The sequence below is a fragment of the Carcharhinus amblyrhynchos genome, chromosome 9, assembly GCF_965287045.1.
Source record: "Carcharhinus amblyrhynchos chromosome 9, sCarAmb.v2.hapA, whole genome shotgun sequence".
In the NCBI taxonomy this organism is placed as follows: domain Eukaryota; kingdom Metazoa; phylum Chordata; class Chondrichthyes; order Carcharhiniformes; family Carcharhinidae; genus Carcharhinus; species Carcharhinus amblyrhynchos.
In genome coordinates, this window is record NC_137332.1 from 95,530,022 (window position 1) to 95,546,550 (window position 16,529).

At 46.7% G+C, this 16,529-nt stretch overlaps 1 protein-coding gene across 2 annotated transcripts in view; it reads right to left on the reverse strand.

The window, feature by feature from the left end:
- Positions 1–1,754: 1,754 nt before the first annotated feature.
- Positions 1,755–16,529, reverse strand: part of LOC145348098 (class I histocompatibility antigen, F10 alpha chain-like) — a 15,521-nt gene continuing 746 nt past the window's right edge. Inside the window, exons 2-8 of one of the 2 annotated variants that reach the window (XM_080196242.1) lie at positions 15,478–15,738; positions 5,966–6,241; positions 5,570–5,848; positions 4,527–4,637; positions 3,835–3,867; positions 2,790–2,825; positions 1,755–2,088 (exon numbers count right to left, since the gene is read on the reverse strand). In XM_080196242.1, coding sequence (XP_080052368.1) covers positions 2,794–2,825; positions 3,835–3,867; positions 4,527–4,637; positions 5,570–5,848; positions 5,966–6,241; positions 15,478–15,738 — 992 coding nt within the window. In that variant the 3' untranslated portion in view covers positions 1,755–2,088; positions 2,790–2,793. Of the gene's footprint in view, positions 2,826–3,834; positions 3,868–4,526; positions 4,638–5,569; positions 5,849–5,965; positions 6,242–15,477; positions 15,739–16,529 lie in introns of both variants that reach the window. The other variant, XM_080196241.1, reaches the window with a different exon arrangement.

The following is a 16,529-nucleotide window of genomic DNA, read 5'->3' on the forward strand; positions in this document are numbered from 1 at the left end:
TAAGGCGTTTGATAAGGTTCACCATGGTAGGCTTCTGCAGAAAATGCAGATGTATGGGATTGGGGGTGATCTAGGGAATTGGATCAGGAATTGGCTAGCGGATAGGAGACAGAGGGTGGTGGTTGATGGTAAATATTCATCATGGAGTTCGGTTACGAGTGGTGTGCCTCAGGGATCTGTTTTGGGGCCACTGCTGTTTGTAATTTTTATTAATGATCTGGATGAGGGTATAGTTGGGTGGATTAGTAAATTTGCTGATGACACCAAAGTCGGAGGTGTGGTAGATAGTGATGAAGGGTGTCATAGTTTGCAGGAAGACTTAGACAGGTTGCAGAGCTGGGCTGAGAGGTGGCGGATGGAGTTTAATGCGGAGGAGTGTGAGGTAATTCACTTTGGTAGGAATAACAGATGTGTCGAGTATAGGGCTAACGGGAGGACTTTGAATAGTGTGGATGAGCAGAGGGATCTAGGTGTATGTGTACATAGATCCCTGAAAGTTGGGAGTCAAGTAGATAAGGTTGCTAAGAAGGCATACGGTGTCTTGGCGTTTATTGGTAGGGGGATTGAATTTAGGAGTCGCAGCGTCATGTTGCAACTGTACACAACTCTGGTGCGGCCGCACTTGGAGTACTGTGTGCAGTTCTGGTCCCCACATTACAGGAAGGATGTGGAGGCTTTGGAGAGGGTGCAGAGGAGGTTTACCAGGATGTTGCCTGGTATGGAGGGGAGGTCCTATGAGGAGAGGCTGAGGGATTTGGGGTTGTTTTCGTTGGAAAGAAGGCGGCTAAGAGGGGATCTTATTGAAACATATAAGATGATTAGAGGTTTAGATAGGGTGGATAGTGATAGCCTGTTTCCTCGGATGGAGAAAGCTAGCACGAGGGGGCATGGCTTTAAATTAAGGGGAGGTAGTTATAGGACGGATGTCAGGGGTAGGTTCTTTACCCAGAGGGTGGTGAGGAATTGGAATGCCCAGCCTGCTGCAGTTGTAAATGCGCCTAGTTTGGGGGCATTTAAGAGATCCGTGGATAGGTTTATGGACGAAAAGGGATTGGTTTAGGTTAGAGGGTCATTGTTTTTTAACTGGTCGGCGCAACATCGTGGGCCGAAGGGCCTGTTCTGCGCTGTAGTGTTCTATGTTCTATGTACAGCCTCAAGATAAGGGGGGTGCAGTTTAGATCGGAGTTGAGGAAGAACTTCTTCACTCAAATGGTGGTGAATCTCTGGAATTCTCTGCCTGTTGAAGTGGTGGAGGCTGCCTTGCTAAATATATTTAAGACACGGGTAGATAGGTTTTTGGCAGACAAGGGAATTAAGGGTTATGGGGAGAAAGCGGGAAAGTGGAACTGATCCACTTCAGATCAGCCATGATCTTATTGAATGGCGGGGCAGGCTTGAAGGACTAGATGGCCTACTCCTGCTCCTATTTCTTATGTTCTTATGTTTATGTTCTTATGTAGAACACGGCTTCCTCTCCTCTGTCTCTCGCACTGACATCTTCTTTTCTGTTAACAAGTCAATCAATGCTGATGGAAGACAGTGAATGATGCTGACATTTGGTCTGAACTCAGCCAGTTCACATTGGATTGAACATCACCAACTGTCCATTCTAATCATCACAAGCTGCTGAGTGAATGAATTAAACCTTTCCTGTGAAATCAGTGAAGAAGAATTCAGACAAGGCAAACACTGACCATTATTTATTGATTACAATCTACAGTGATCAGCATCACAGTGAAACATTGATAATATAAAATAAGACTTTCCTACATAAATATATTTTAACTCTAATATTTATGAACATATAAAACAGGTGAAATATAACATTACATAAAGTGCAAAATAAGACAGTTTCAATCAATATAAAATGTTGCTCTCTGAGTTTCCTCACTACATTTACTGAGTTCAGTTAATCACTCGACCAAACAAGTTGTTGAAGATAAGAGAGTTCGTGGGAAAATCATCCCTGAAGATCTTGTCGACTGTGAGAGGCGTCACATTGCTGATACTGGATGGAAATGCTACTCAAGAGAGTCTCACTTCAAGAATCAGATCCCAACCTGGTGGATCGGGGATCCACTGTTCAATCTGTGGAAAAACATTCCCAGGAAAAATAGATCCCAGTCAAAGAGCTGAGTGTAAACAGTGATGTGTCATTGCGTGTGCCTGTTGTGATATGGAAGGATGGACAATGATGTCCACGTTCACACTAGAACAAACCAATCCAGTTATTCATCAATGTGGCTCTGGGAATGTCCTTTACTGGAGCCCAGTAAACCCACAAGGTAAGGAATGGACAGAAACAAGACAATCAGCTCAGGGTCAGGAGGGAGTGAAATTAGTCTGACAGGTTTTAACAGTGTCTGGGAGAGTGAGACAGGGTCAGGAGGGAGTGAAATTAATCTGACAGGTTTTAACAGTGTCTGGGAGGGTGAGACAGGGTCAGGAGGGAGTGAAATTAATCTGACAGGTTTTAACAGTGTCTGGGAGAGTGAGACAGGGTCAGGAGGGAGTGAAATTAGTCTGACAGGTTTTAACAGTGTCTGGGAGAGTGAGACAGGGTCAGGAGGGAGTGAAATTAGTCTGACAGGTTTTAACAGTGTCTGGGAGGATGAGACAGGGTCAGGAGGGAGTGAAATTAGTCTGACAGGTTTTAACAGTGTCTGGGAGGGTGAGACAGGGTCAGGAGGGAGTGAAATTAGTCTGACAGGTTTTAACAGTGTCTGGGAGGGTGAGACAGGGTCAGGATGGAGTGATGTCAATGGGAGATAAATTAAAATGTCACTTACTGAATCAGGGATGTTCTGGAACAGGGAGATCAAAAGCTGAGAAAATTAGAACAGAATGTGAGAAATGGAATAAAATATAAAAATGCAGAATGTGAGATTTTTTCTATCTCATTGGACCCAGGATTGAATTAGCTCCCATCCTGAACTAAACAGGGTCACACATTGTAGAATCCTTTCACTGCTGCAGTGCAGGATCCTGTTCTGAACATCATCAATTCATGTTCAGAGTTTTGTATCAGTTCACAGTAAGTGTGTATTAATGGTGTAGACCATATCTCTAGTTCTAGTAGACAGTGTAGGTATGGAGAGCTCCCTGTCCATCTCCAGACTGGCCCTTGCTCTGGCTCATGTTTCCATTTACACCACTGTGTGGGTGGTACAGTACTCAGTCCCACATTAACCCTTTAGTTACCACGCCCAACAACCACACACATTATCAATGAGCACAAAGGGACTGGCTGTGAGTATGGAGGGTGAGGGAGTGGAGCATGAGGGAGTGGAGCATGAGGGAGTCCAGCATGAGAGAGTGGAATGTGAGGAAATGGAGCATGATGGAGTGGAGAATGAGGGAGTGGAGCATGAGGGAGTGGAGGGTGAGGGAGTGGAGGGTGAGGGAGTGGAGGGTGAGGGAGTGGAGGGTGAGGGAGTGGAGGGTGAGGGAGTGGAGGGTGAGGGAGTGGAGGGTGAGGGAGTGGAGGGTGAGGGAGTGGAGGGTGAGGGAGTGGAGGGTGAGGGAGTGGAGGGTGAGGGAGTGGAGGGTGAGGGAGTGGAGGGTGAGGGAGTGGAGGGTGAGGGAGTGGAGGGTGAGGGAGTGGAGGGTGAGGGAGTGGAGGGTGAGGGAGTGGAGGGTGAGGGAGTGGAGGGTGAGGGAGTGGAGGGTGAGGGAGTGGAGGGTGAGGGAGCGAACAGTTGGGGAGTGGAGGGTGAGGAAGTGGAGGGTCAAGGGTTCCCCTGTGGTAACCCTGAGCTGTTCCAGGAGAATATAATTCTATAACTTTCGATCTCTTCTTTCATATTCTTAATGATCTGTCCCTCAGTCACTTACTGGGAGCTGTTGTGTACGTCCCACTTGGTGAATCTGCAGAAGTAAAATAAATATCAGTTAGAATGGGAATAATCCATTCTCAGAGAGTGAGAACACAACAAGTGTGAGGGAATGGAGATTGTGTGAGAAATACTCATTCTCACACTCCCCTCCATCCTTACACTTTATGGAGATCCTGTAGATCTCTTCCATTCCATCCATATTCAGTAGGTGAGGATGTGAGTGTGTGCGGTGGCTTTAATGATCAATATTACACCTGGTCTGGGCTGATCACACAAAGGAAGATCAGACAGGGAACAAGATGTGTTTATACGTGTGTATCTGTGTGTGGGAATTAAATCAGTTCATTTAACACAGTGTCCTGTACTCCCAGTACTGGAGATTCCCCGCACTCACTCTGTCCCCTCTGGGTGGCACAGTAACACAATGGTAAGCACTGCTGCCTCACTGTACCAGGGACCCAGCTTTGATTCCTGGCTTGGGTCACGGTCTGTGTTGAGTCTGCACTTTCTCCCCATGTCTGTGTGGGTTTCCTCTGGGTGCTCTGGTTTCCTCCCATAGTCCAAAAGGTTTTGGTGCATTGGCCATGCTAAATTCTCCCTAAGTGTACCCAAACAGGTGCCAGAGTGTGGCGACTAGAGGAGTTTACAGTAAAACTTACAGTTCTACATTTCCTTCTCTCTGATTCTTACCTCTCCACTGTCTTTTCCAGATGATTATTCCGAATATAACAGCCAGTGCTGGGATCACTGCTCCAATTATTATTCCAAGATGGGACTGTCCCCCCCCGGTTCCCGGGATTTCTGAAACACATTTGAACAATATGAGGATTGTCTCTGTTCCTGGATCCATTCCCAGTTCTGTGTTCACTGGGGACAATTTGAACTGAAGTCGCCCCAGTCCAAATGGGATTGGTTGAAGCTTTGGCCCCATGGTGGATAAGGGAGTGTCTACGGACCTGCTCTGGATGGACTTCCAGAAGGTCATTGATAAAGTTCCACACAAGAGATTCTTGACAATAATCAGAGTGTTTGGAATTGAAGGGAATCTTTGACACAGGGTGAAAATTGGTTGGGAGAGAGGAGAGAGGGAATGGGGAGAATGGGAATATATTCCCATTGGCAGGATGTGATCAGTTGTATCCCCCAGGGATCTGTACTGGGCCTCATCTTTTCACCATTCATATTAATGACTTAGATCAGAGTTTGGATTCGGCAGAATGATCATACAGCTCAGAGGGTTCAGTTATGAGCACAGGTTATATAAAGCTGACGTGTATTTCCCTGGGTTTAACTGGGTGAAGGATGATCTGATCCAGATGTTTAAAATGATACAGCAAGCCGATAGGGTCGATACAAAGAAAGTATTTTCTCTGGTGGTGGAATCTGGGACAAGACAGCATCATTTTCAAATTAGACCGAGGACATTTAGGAGAGAAATCAGGAAGAAATGCCTCACAAAAAGGACAGGAAATCTGGAACTCTCTCCACCAAAACGCCGAATGTGCTGGGGGACAACTAATATTTTCCAGATTGAAATAGTGAGATTTTTATTGGGCCAGAGCAGTGAGAGATATGGAGCAATAGTGGGGAAATGGAGCAGAGGGATCAACCAGTCAGGATGTGAATGAATGGTGGAACACAATCAAGGGGCTGAATCGCTGACTGCTGTTGCTAAATTTCACATGCACATACACACAGCACAGTAACCACAGAACAGTTTGATAGTTCCTTACCCCACTGATGGAGCTTGGGCTCTGCCAGGCTGCTGTGTTCAATTTGACAGGAGTATTGATCCTCATCCCCAGCATTTATTTCAATCTCTTTCTGGATCTGATGGGTCCCATCGTGGTTCGGTCGAATCCCCGAGGATAGTGTCTCAGACATTACCTCTCCATTCCTTAGCCAGTTCACCTCGATGTCTACAGGATAAAAGCCAGTAACCAGGCAGGAGAGAGTGAGGGGCTTGTACTGACTATTAGGCTCACTTCTGGAGATGAAGACTTCAGGCTGAACTGTAATGGGAAAGGGTGAAAACACAAACAATAAACCCACACTGAATGGAATGGAAGAACGGTTTGATAGATCAGTGAAGTTAGATCAGAACATGGGCTCAAAACTGAAATCAATACCTTTCCGTCCAAAATATTCCTTTCCAGCCTGGTAATATCTTCTTAAATTCTGGACTGATTCTACTTCCAAACTCCATTTCCAAAACTTGTTCCAGGATTGATCTGAATCCCATTTCTCTTTAGTCTTCACTGCGAAGTGATTGGTTGCAACCCATCTCATTCTGTCTGGCTCTAAACTAATATAGTCCTTTCCATCAAATCCAAACCGCATCGATCTCTTAATGGAGCCGTCTTCAGTGACCTCGACAAACGTTATCCATTGGAAAATATGGATTCCTGACAGAGAGCAAATGATGATCAATATTCAGTGAACTGGAGGATTGGAAATATTGCTTTGTTAATCAATAAAGTGGAGAAATGATTTTGTGATAGAATTGTCAGCAAAACTGACATTCCTGGAATAAAATAAGCAGCATCAGAACGTAAACAAACTTGCCGAATGGATAGGAAACTGAGTGGCCGGGATTCTCCCCAAAAAATTCAACTGTCGAATTTGTTTGAAACCTGGAGTAAATCACGTTTGTTTTTACAGTGGGAGTTTCAAAATGAATCTCCCACAATCTGTACATTGCAGAGAGCAGTAGCATGGTTCACACTGAAAAGCTGTAGGTGGGGCCTATTCCAGCTGGAGAGACTGACAGCAAAGTGCTGAATGGGCCACTGCACATGTGCCAATCAGTCAGATTGGTGCATGCTCTGTAGCCCCTGTCTGTCGGCCTCCCAATTGCTGGCCGGCTCCATCGCTGGCCAGATCTGCAATCCCCGCAACGCCGGCCCTCCACCTCCCCACGGCCCAATCGCTGGTCCCCCGAACATTCGCGCACCATCCCCAAACCCACCCACAGCCCTTCCAGCCCACCCTGATCTCCAGTAACCCCCTGATCCCACACGCTCTTGACAATTACCCCCTCCCCACAGTGCCAACAACCCCACACTCCGCAGTGCCAACATCCCCCCCATTTATGGCAGCCCCACTACCCCCCACCTCCAGCACGCTGACCCCACACCCACCCCGATGGCCAGCCCTGGTCGTTGGCCTTCCTCCCTCCTCCATGATCCCAATTGGTGGCATCGTGGACAGTGAAGAAAGTTATCTCCAATTGCAATGGGATCTTGATTAATTGGGCCAGAGGGCTGACGAATGGCAGATAAGTTTAATTTAAACAAATGTGAGGTGATGCACTTTAGTAGATTGATCCAGGGCAGGACTTACTCAGTTAATGGTAGGGCACTGGGGAGAGTTACAGAACAAAGAGATCTAGGGGTACATGTTCATAGCTCCTTGAAAGTGGAATCACAGGTGGACAGAGTGGTGAAGAAGGCACTTGGCATGTTTGGTTTCATCAGTCAGAACATTGAATACAGGAATTGGGACATCTTACAAGACATTGCACACTTGGAATACTGTGTGCAACTCTGGTCACCCTGTTATAGAAAGGATATTATTAAACTAGAAAGAGTGCAGAATACATTTACTAGGATGCTACCGGGACTTGATGGATTGAGTTATAAGGAGAGGCTGAATAGACTGCGACTTTTTTCTCTGGAGCGGAGGAGGCTGAGGGGTGACCTTATAGAGGTCTATAAAATAATGAGGGACACAGATAGATAGTCAATATCTTTTCCCAAAGGTAGGGGAGTCTAAAACTAGAGGGCATAGGTTTAAGGTGAGAGGGGAGAGATACAAAAGTGTACAGAGGGGCAATTTTTCACACAGAGGGTGGTGAGTATCTGGAAAAAGCTGCCAGAGGTAGTAGTAGAGGCGGCTACAATTTTATCTTTTGAAAAGCATTTAGATAGTTACATGGGTACGATAGGTATAGAGGGAGATGGGCCAAATACGGGTAATTGGGATTAGCTTAGGGGTTTTAGAAAAAAGGGCAGCATGGACAAGTTGGGCTGAAGGGCCTGTTTCCATGCTGTAAACCTCTGTGACTCTATGACTCTAATTGTTTCAGTGCAGGAGGAGGCCATTTGGCCCATTGTGTATCACTGGCTCTCCAAACGAGCATCATATTGTGCCAGTCCCCTACCTTTTCCCCCTACCCCTGCACATTGTTTCTGAATGCCCTCTTAAATGCCCCAATTGGACTTGCCTCCAACACGCTTTCAGGCAGTATATTTCACACCCCAAACACTCACTCTGTGAAAAAGATTTTTTTCATATCACCGTGTTTCTTTTGCAAATCATTTCAAATATGTGCCCTCTTGTTCTCGATTCTTTTACCCCTGAGCTTCTGTGAGCTAGATTGTCCAGACAGTGTAAAGAACATTTCAATGTTTACCTTGTCCCTTCAGAATGTTTCAATCTCTCACTCTTCCACACTCCAGAGAGTACAGACCCAAAACAGAAAATTCTGGAGTATCTCAGCAGGTCTGACAGCATCTGTACAGACCCAGTTTATTCAGCATCTCATTGTAGGACAACATTTTTAATCATAGAACCAATCTTTATTGTACTGCCTCCAATTTAAGTTCACCTTTTCTGAGATATAGGGCCTGATTTTACCAAAAATTTGTGTCTGTTTTCGGGCACGAGATCGCGGTAAATTCGAGATTCCGGCCTGTAACACGATCTGCACCTGAAACTGAGCAGATCACACTTTTACCGACACCCGATTTGGGCGCGGCTCTGGTCCACGCCCCAATCGGGTGGTTCGATGACTTAAATGCATTAGATGCATTTAAATCTACCTAATGAACCGCGCGCCCAACTCTACCGCTAAATCCCACTTTACCGTCTTCCGATCCGTTCTGGATCTGTGCTGTTATCAACCTGCAGAATAAAAATCCGAAGCGGATTCGTATTCCGTAGGGGAATTTCCGAAGCCCACCCTCCTTGAAGACCCTTCGCAGACCCCCTCGCTAACCACCCCGGCAGACCCACCCCACCGCGATCCGAACGCCTGGGGAGGCAGACCACACTCGGGCAGACCCCCCCCCCCCCCCGCAATCGGACTCCCCCTGGGAGGGAGGCCCCCCTTGGCAGAGCACATCTCCCTGCGAGGCAGCACCCCCCTCCCCTGCCCCTGCTCACCCCACCCCCCCTCACCCCGTGTGATGGAGGATGGGGGGAGGATGGACTTGGGATAATCTCCACCACCTTCTCCCCAACCAGAGGTCCACCTCAGCCCACCCCCTCCTCCAGCAGAAGGCCAGGAAGGTGCTGCAGGCTGTCCAACAAGTGCAGTAAGTCTCACAACAGGATTTTAACCTCGTGTTGTGAGACCTCTTACTGTGTTCACCCCAGTCCAACGCCGGCATCTCCACATCAACGAGTGCAGGTCAGAAGGATGGTGGAGGGAGCGCAGCAATAGGTTGGGGGGTTTGCTCTGCCAGAGGAGCCTGCCTCCCAGGGTGGGGGTCCATCATGGGGGGGTGGGGTGGCGGGGGGGTCTGATCGGGGTGGAGGGTGCTGTCTCCCGACGGTGGTCTGATCAGGAGACGCCTGCCAGGGGCAGAGGGGCCTGCCTCCCGGGGGGGAGGGGGGGGGGGTCCAATCGCGCCTCCTCCTCCCCCCTCCCCCACCCCGGCTCTCTCTGGTTTTGTCTTTCACGCCCAGGCGTTTTTTAGTTTTTTGCGAACTGAGCATGCTCAGTTCAGAGCCCCGATCGTTCTGGCAGCACTAAGCCCCGCCCACAGCGCAGACCGGACCGGAGACGGCAAAAAGCATATGGGCGCGCTGGAACGAGAATTCCGGCCTGAGATCCGTTTTACATCCGGATCCAGCCCTTAGCCTCCAACTGGTAAAATCTGGCCCGTAGAGACCTAAACTTTACAGGGTACTCCAGGTGTGGTCTTACCAAATCCCTATAAAAGTTTAATATATTCTTGTCATTCTTTTGCAGTGAAGACCAGAATGATATTTGCTATCCCAATAGTCTGCTGTGTCTGCAAACTAACTTTCTGTGACACAAAATCAAAATCCTGCTGATGCTGGCAATCTGAAATAAAACTAGGAAATGCCAGAGAAACTCAGCAGGTCAGGCAGCATCTGTGGAGAGAGAGAAACAGGGTTTAGATTCAGGTCCATCAGTTCCAAAATGAACTCTGTTTCATCTCTGCACTGATGCTGCTGATCAGGTGAGTGTTTCCAGCATTTTCTCCACTTTTATTGTTATTTCTGATTTCTGTCTTCTTTGTGGCAGTATTTGAGAGTAGATGTTGATGTGTTGTGATCAGGGTGACTGCGAATCCTGAGACTGGGACACATACACACACAACACACATACAAAACCACACACACACACAACACACACATACAACGCTTCCTCTCTCTCTCTCTCACATACACACACACACAAACTCACTCACTCTGTTCCTCTCCCTCACACAAACACACATTTTTCCTCTCCTATACACACACACTCTTACTCTGTCCCTTTCTCACACAGTCTCACTCTCTCTCAGTTGTTCTCTCTCTTTCACACTGTCTCTCTCACTCTCACAGATACCCAGTGTACAAAGAACAAAGAAAATTACAGCACAGGAACAGACCCTTCGGCCCTCCAAGCCTGCACCGACCATGCTGCCCGACTAAACTAAAACCCCCTACTCTCCCGTGGACCATATCCCTCTATTCCTATTCATGTATTTGTTAAGATGTCCCTTAAAAGTCACTACTGTATCTGCTTCCACTACCTCTCCTGGCAACATGTTCCAGGCACCCACCATGCTCTGTGTAAAAGATCTGTCTCGTACATCTCCTTTAAACCTTGCCCCTTGCACCTCAAACCTGTGTTCCCTAGTAATTGACTCTTCCACCTTGGGGAAAAGCTTCTAACTATCTATTCTGTCCATGCCTCCCATAATCTTGTAGACTTCTATCAGGTCTCCCCTCGACCTCCATCGTTCCAATGAGAACAAACCAAGTTTCTCCGTACCAGGCAACATCCTGGTAAATATTTTCTGTATCCTCTCCAAAGCCTCCAAATCCTTCTGGTAGTGTGGCAATCAGAGCTGAACACGAGATTCCAAATGCGGCCTAACTAATGTTCTATAAAGCTGCAACATGACTTGCCAATTTTCAAACTCAATGCCCTGGCCGGTGAAGGTAAGCATGCCATATGCCTTCTTGACTACCTTATCCACCTGCACTGGCACTTTCAGTGACCTGTGTACCTGTACACCCAGATCCCTTTGCCTATCAATGCTCCTATGGGTTCTGCCATTTAATGTATATTTCCTATCTATATTGGACCTTCCAAAATGCATCCCTCACATTTGTCTGGTTTAAACTCCATTTGCCATCTCTCCGCCCAAGCTTCCAACCGATTTATATCTTGTTGTGTCCTCATCGCTATCCGCAAATCCACCAACCCTTGTGTCATCCGCAAACTTACTAATCCAGCCAGTTACATTTTCCTCCAAACCATTTATAAATATTACAAACAGCAAAGGTCCCAGCACTAACCTGTGAGGAATGCCACTTGTCACAGCCCTCCATTCAGAAATGCACCCTTCTATTGCTACCCTGTCTTCTTTGACCGAGTAAAAAGTCTGACAACACCAGGTTTTAGTCCAACCTATTTATTTGATAATATACTCACAAGCTTTCGAGGGGACAGCCTCTTCGTCAGGTGAATGGAGAGTTCTGGCCTCAGACAGAGCATATAAAGCACAGACAGTTTAGAGATTACTGATTAAAATGCGAATCCTTACACCTAACCTGCTGTTCAAGTCCTGAAGTGGCTGACAATGTGAGTGGTAGGAGCACTGATCACAGTTTAAAGAGATGTGTATTGTCTCCAGACAGTACAGTAAGTGAGGTTTTGCAAACCCAGGCAAGTCACGGGGGTTACAGGTAGTGCGACATGAACCCAAGATCCCTGTTGAGACCGTCCTCATGTGTGCGGAACTTGGCTATCAGTCTCTGTTCAGCGACTCTGCGCTGTCGTGTGTCGTGAAGGCCGCCTTGGAGAATGCTTACCCGAAGGTCAGAGGCTGAATGCCCGTGACCACTGAAGTGTTCGCCAACAGGAAGGGAACAGTCTTGCCTGGTGACTGTCGAGCGATGTTCATTCATCCGTTGTCGTAGCGTCTGCATGGTCTCCCCAATGTACCATGCTTCGGGACATCCTTTCTTGCAACGTATCAGGTAGACAATGTTGGCCGAGTTGCAAGAGTATTTACCATGTACCTGGTGGATGGTATTCTCACGTGTGATGATGGTATCCATGTCGATGATCCGGCATGTCTTGCAGAGGTTGCTGTGACAGGGTTGTGTGGTATTGTGGTCACTGTTCTCCTGAAGGCTGGGTAGTTTGCTGCGAACAATGGTCTGTTTGAGGTTGTGTGGTTGTCTGAAAGCAAGAAGTGGGGGTGTGGGGATGGCCCTGGCGAGATGTTCGTCTTCATCAATGATATGTTGAAGACTCCGGAGAAGATGTCGTAGCTTCTCCGCTCCGGGGAAGTACTGGACGACGAAGGGTACTCTGTCCGCTGTGTCCTGTGTTTGCCTTCTGAGGAGATCGGTGCGGTTTTTCGCTGTGGCGCATCGGAACTGCCGATCTATGAGTCGAGCACCATATCCTGTTCTTACGAGGGCATCTTTCAGGGTCTGGAGGTGTCTGTCACGATCCTCCTCATCTGAGCAAATCCTGTGTATACGGAGGGCTTGTCCATAGGGAATGGCTTCTTTAACATGTTTAGGGTGGAAACTGGAGAAGTGGAGCATTGTGAGATTGTCTGTGGGCTTGCGGTACGGTGAGGTGCTGAGGTGACCGTCCTTAATGGAGATGCATGTGTCCAAGAATGCAACTGATTCTGGGGAATAGTCCATGGTGAGTCTGATGGTGGGGTGGAATTTGTTGATATCATCATATAGTTGTTTCAGTGATTGTTCACCAGAGGCATTCAGCCTCTGACCTTCGGGTAAGCATTCTCCAAGGCGGCCTTCACGACACACGACAGCGCAGAGTCGCTGAACAGAGACTGATAGCCAAGTTCCGCACACATGCGGACGGTCTCAACAGGGATCTTGGGTTCATGTCGCACTATCTGTAACCCCCGTGACTTGCCTGGGTTTGCAAAACCTCACTTACTGTACTGTCTGGAGACAATACACATCTCTTTAAACTGTGATCAGTGCTCCTACCACTCACATTGTCAGCCACTTCAGGACTTGAACAGCAGGTTAGGTGTAAGGATTCGCATTTTAATCAGTAATCTCTAAACTGTCTGTGCTTTATATGCTCTGTCTGAGGCCAGAACTCTCCATTCACCTGACAAAGAGGCTGTCCCCTCGAAAGCTTGTGAGTATATTATCAAATAAATAGGTTAGACTAAAACCTGGTGTTGTCAGACTTTTTACTGTGTTTACGCCAGTCCAACGCCGGCATACCCACATCATGACTTCTTTGACCGAGTCAGTTTTGTATCCAACTTGCCAACTCACCTCTGATCCCATACGACTTCACCTTTTGCACCAGTCTGCCATGAATGAACTTGTCAAAGGTCTTACTGAAGTCCATGTATACAACATCCATTGCCCTACCCTCATCAATCATCTTCGTCATTTCCTCGAAAAACTTGACCAAGTTCGTGAGCCGCAACTTCCCCTTCACAAAATCATGTTGCCTCTCTCTAATACTTCCACTTATTTCCTGCTGGGAATAAATCCTGTTTTGAAGAATCCTCTCCAATAATTTCCCTCCCACTGATGTAAGGCTCACCGGCCTGTAATTACCTGGATTATTCTTGCTCCCCTTCTTAAACAAAGGAACAACATTGGCTCTTCTCCAATCCTCTGGGACCTCCCCTGTAGCCAGTGAGGATACAAAGATTTCTCTCAAGGCCCCAGCAATTTCCCCCCTTGCCTCTCTCAGTATCCTGGGGTATATCCCATCAGGCCCTGGGAACATGTCTACCTTAATGTTTCACAAGAACCCCAATACCTCCTCCTTTTTGATCTCAACATGACTCAAACTATCTACACATCCTTTCCCAGACTCATCATCCACAAGTCCCTCTCTTTGGTGAATACTGATGCAAAATACTCATTTAATATCTTGTCTATTTCCTCTGGCTCCATGCATAGATTCCCTCCCTTGTCTTTGAGTAGGCCAACCCTCTCCCTGGCCACTCTTTTGCTCTTATATATGTATAAAAGCTGTACATAAGTAAGTCTCTTCACCCTGATCACCCATTATGCTAATGGACAAAGCATAAACTGTTCTAACATCACAGTTCTGGCAAAGAGAGTGGCAGTTAAGTCAAACTAACACCAGCATCTCCAAAACAAAAGGTTTCCCAACTCCAATTAGACCTCTAGATTCCAGCTCTGGGAATCTGCTGCCTGCATCCAACATCAACGAGTTATATCACATTACCCCTGCACTCTGATGTTGTCTGTTGAAACAGCTCCCCGGAAAGTTCCTGTTTAAATTCCAATGTGAACACAACTCCAAACAACAGCCTGTGCTGTTTACCCTCAACCCAGTGGTAGCAGAGAGCCCTCAGGCGCTCATCAAACCTATCACCGTTGGAACTTCAGAACTCATGCCTCCAAACTAACTCATTCTAGGTGCCTTCACCCCTTGTGGAAGTCTCACTCCAAAAGACAAAACATTCAACAATCTGGCAGCCTCTTCCTGATAGGAACAATCCAGTTGTCGACTGATTCTGGACTCTGTTCCTGTGTAAAACCCGTACCCGTGTGTGTGAAAATAAACCAATCCTTTTATTTTCATCTTTTCATCAATTCATTGATAGAGGATAGGAGTGTTTCCAAATTAAGGGAAATGTACCACCATTTATAACGGGGGAAATCAGAATATAAAAAACACCTTTCTGGACAGGTAGAGATTGGGGAAATCAGGGCATCATAAACTGACCCCCTCTTGACTGTGCCAACATAATCACATTTTGACCCTCTGAGTTAGTGTGTCAATACAACTGGTTGATCATTCATTGTGTGAGCAGGAACATGAAAACCTCTTCTCCACACACACACACACACACACACACACACACACACACACACACACACACACACACACACACACACACACACACACACACACACTCACTAGTGTTAATATTTGTGGATTATTCTCCATATATTCTCCAAGCATGCGTGACTGTCTCTGTCCTTGACAATCTCCACTCCCTTATCTCAGGGAGAGAGTTCTTACATTGTCCTTTCACACTGAGTCCTGGATTCACATTGTCCATTATGAAATAGTGGAGAAGGCCAATCTCAGCCCCATATATATCAATATACATTGAGACACAGCAAGAAGACAGCAAGCTGCCCTTCCCTGAATCACCTCAACCCTCTCACCATATTCTCATTCGCAACTTCTTCATTCATAAACCCATCTCCCCACCTTCATCAATGTCAACACAACTTCGTACAGATCTCAATTAGAATAGGGAGAAGGAACAGAATCACCCTCCGTGTCTCCCTGATTCGCGGTTCCACACACTGTACACGCCAGGGTCACAGTCTGTAGTGTCTAACACACATTAAACAGGACAGTCAATGGGAGATTGGACATCACTGATCTTACCGGATGTCTGGTTTGTGTTCTGCAGGATCGTATTCAGATTCTCCATTGCTTTGTCGGAACACAAGTTCACGAGATCTGTGAGATATTCCCAGAATTCCATACGGAACGAATCAGCCATGAACTGCAGCCTGGGAATGCTCCTTTTTATATTACTGTCATGATAATTAACCTGAACACCATTGACCATCGCAACTTTAGTAACCTCAGGAAAGTCTGTCATCCCAGACAGTGCTGTGATAATGACAGTCAGTGAGCTAGTCTCTGTGAAAAGAAACATTAAAGAGCTAAATTAATAAAGATTGATGATCAGACAGAGATATTAGGGAGACTCTCCTGACAGGGGGACATCTGAAGAGAGATACTGAGCAGAATACCCTGACCAGCGAAAATCTGGAGTGAGGAATTCAGGACAATCTGAGTACCCATCTGTTGTTTATCATCATAACCAGGAAATGTGATGTGAATTGTGGATTGAAATGAAGGGAAACAGTAATATTTGGGAGGGTGAAGTGTGAGACCATGCGGGGAGCCGTCACTGTATGAACAGTCTCAGTGTCAAACAGGGGGATGGACAATCCAGAGCTGGATCTCCACTGTCTTTCACTGAGCTTTTTAATTACCCTTTTATACATTTAAGTTTAAATTTATTTATTGGTGTCCACAAGTCGATTTACATTAACACTGCAGCCTCGGTTTTCATCTCATGCATTAAAATGTTGTTCCTGAGATGAAGGCAAATCTCATTGTCTATTGTTTTTGCACAGTAAGGAGCTTGAGACTCTGAAAGCTAGTGGCTTGCGCTGCCAAATAAACCTGTTGGACTTTAACCTGGTGTTGTGAGGCTTCTTACTATGCTTACCCCAGTCCAACGTTGGCAACACCACATATTGCCCTTGTGATGGTAAAGTTTCCTTATTAGTCACAAGTAGGCTTACTTTAACACTGCAGTTAAGTTACTATGAAAATTCTCTCGTCGCCACATTCTGGCACCTTTTCGGTTACACAGAGGGGAACTTCACCTAACCTAACCAGCGTGTCTTTCAGATTGTGGG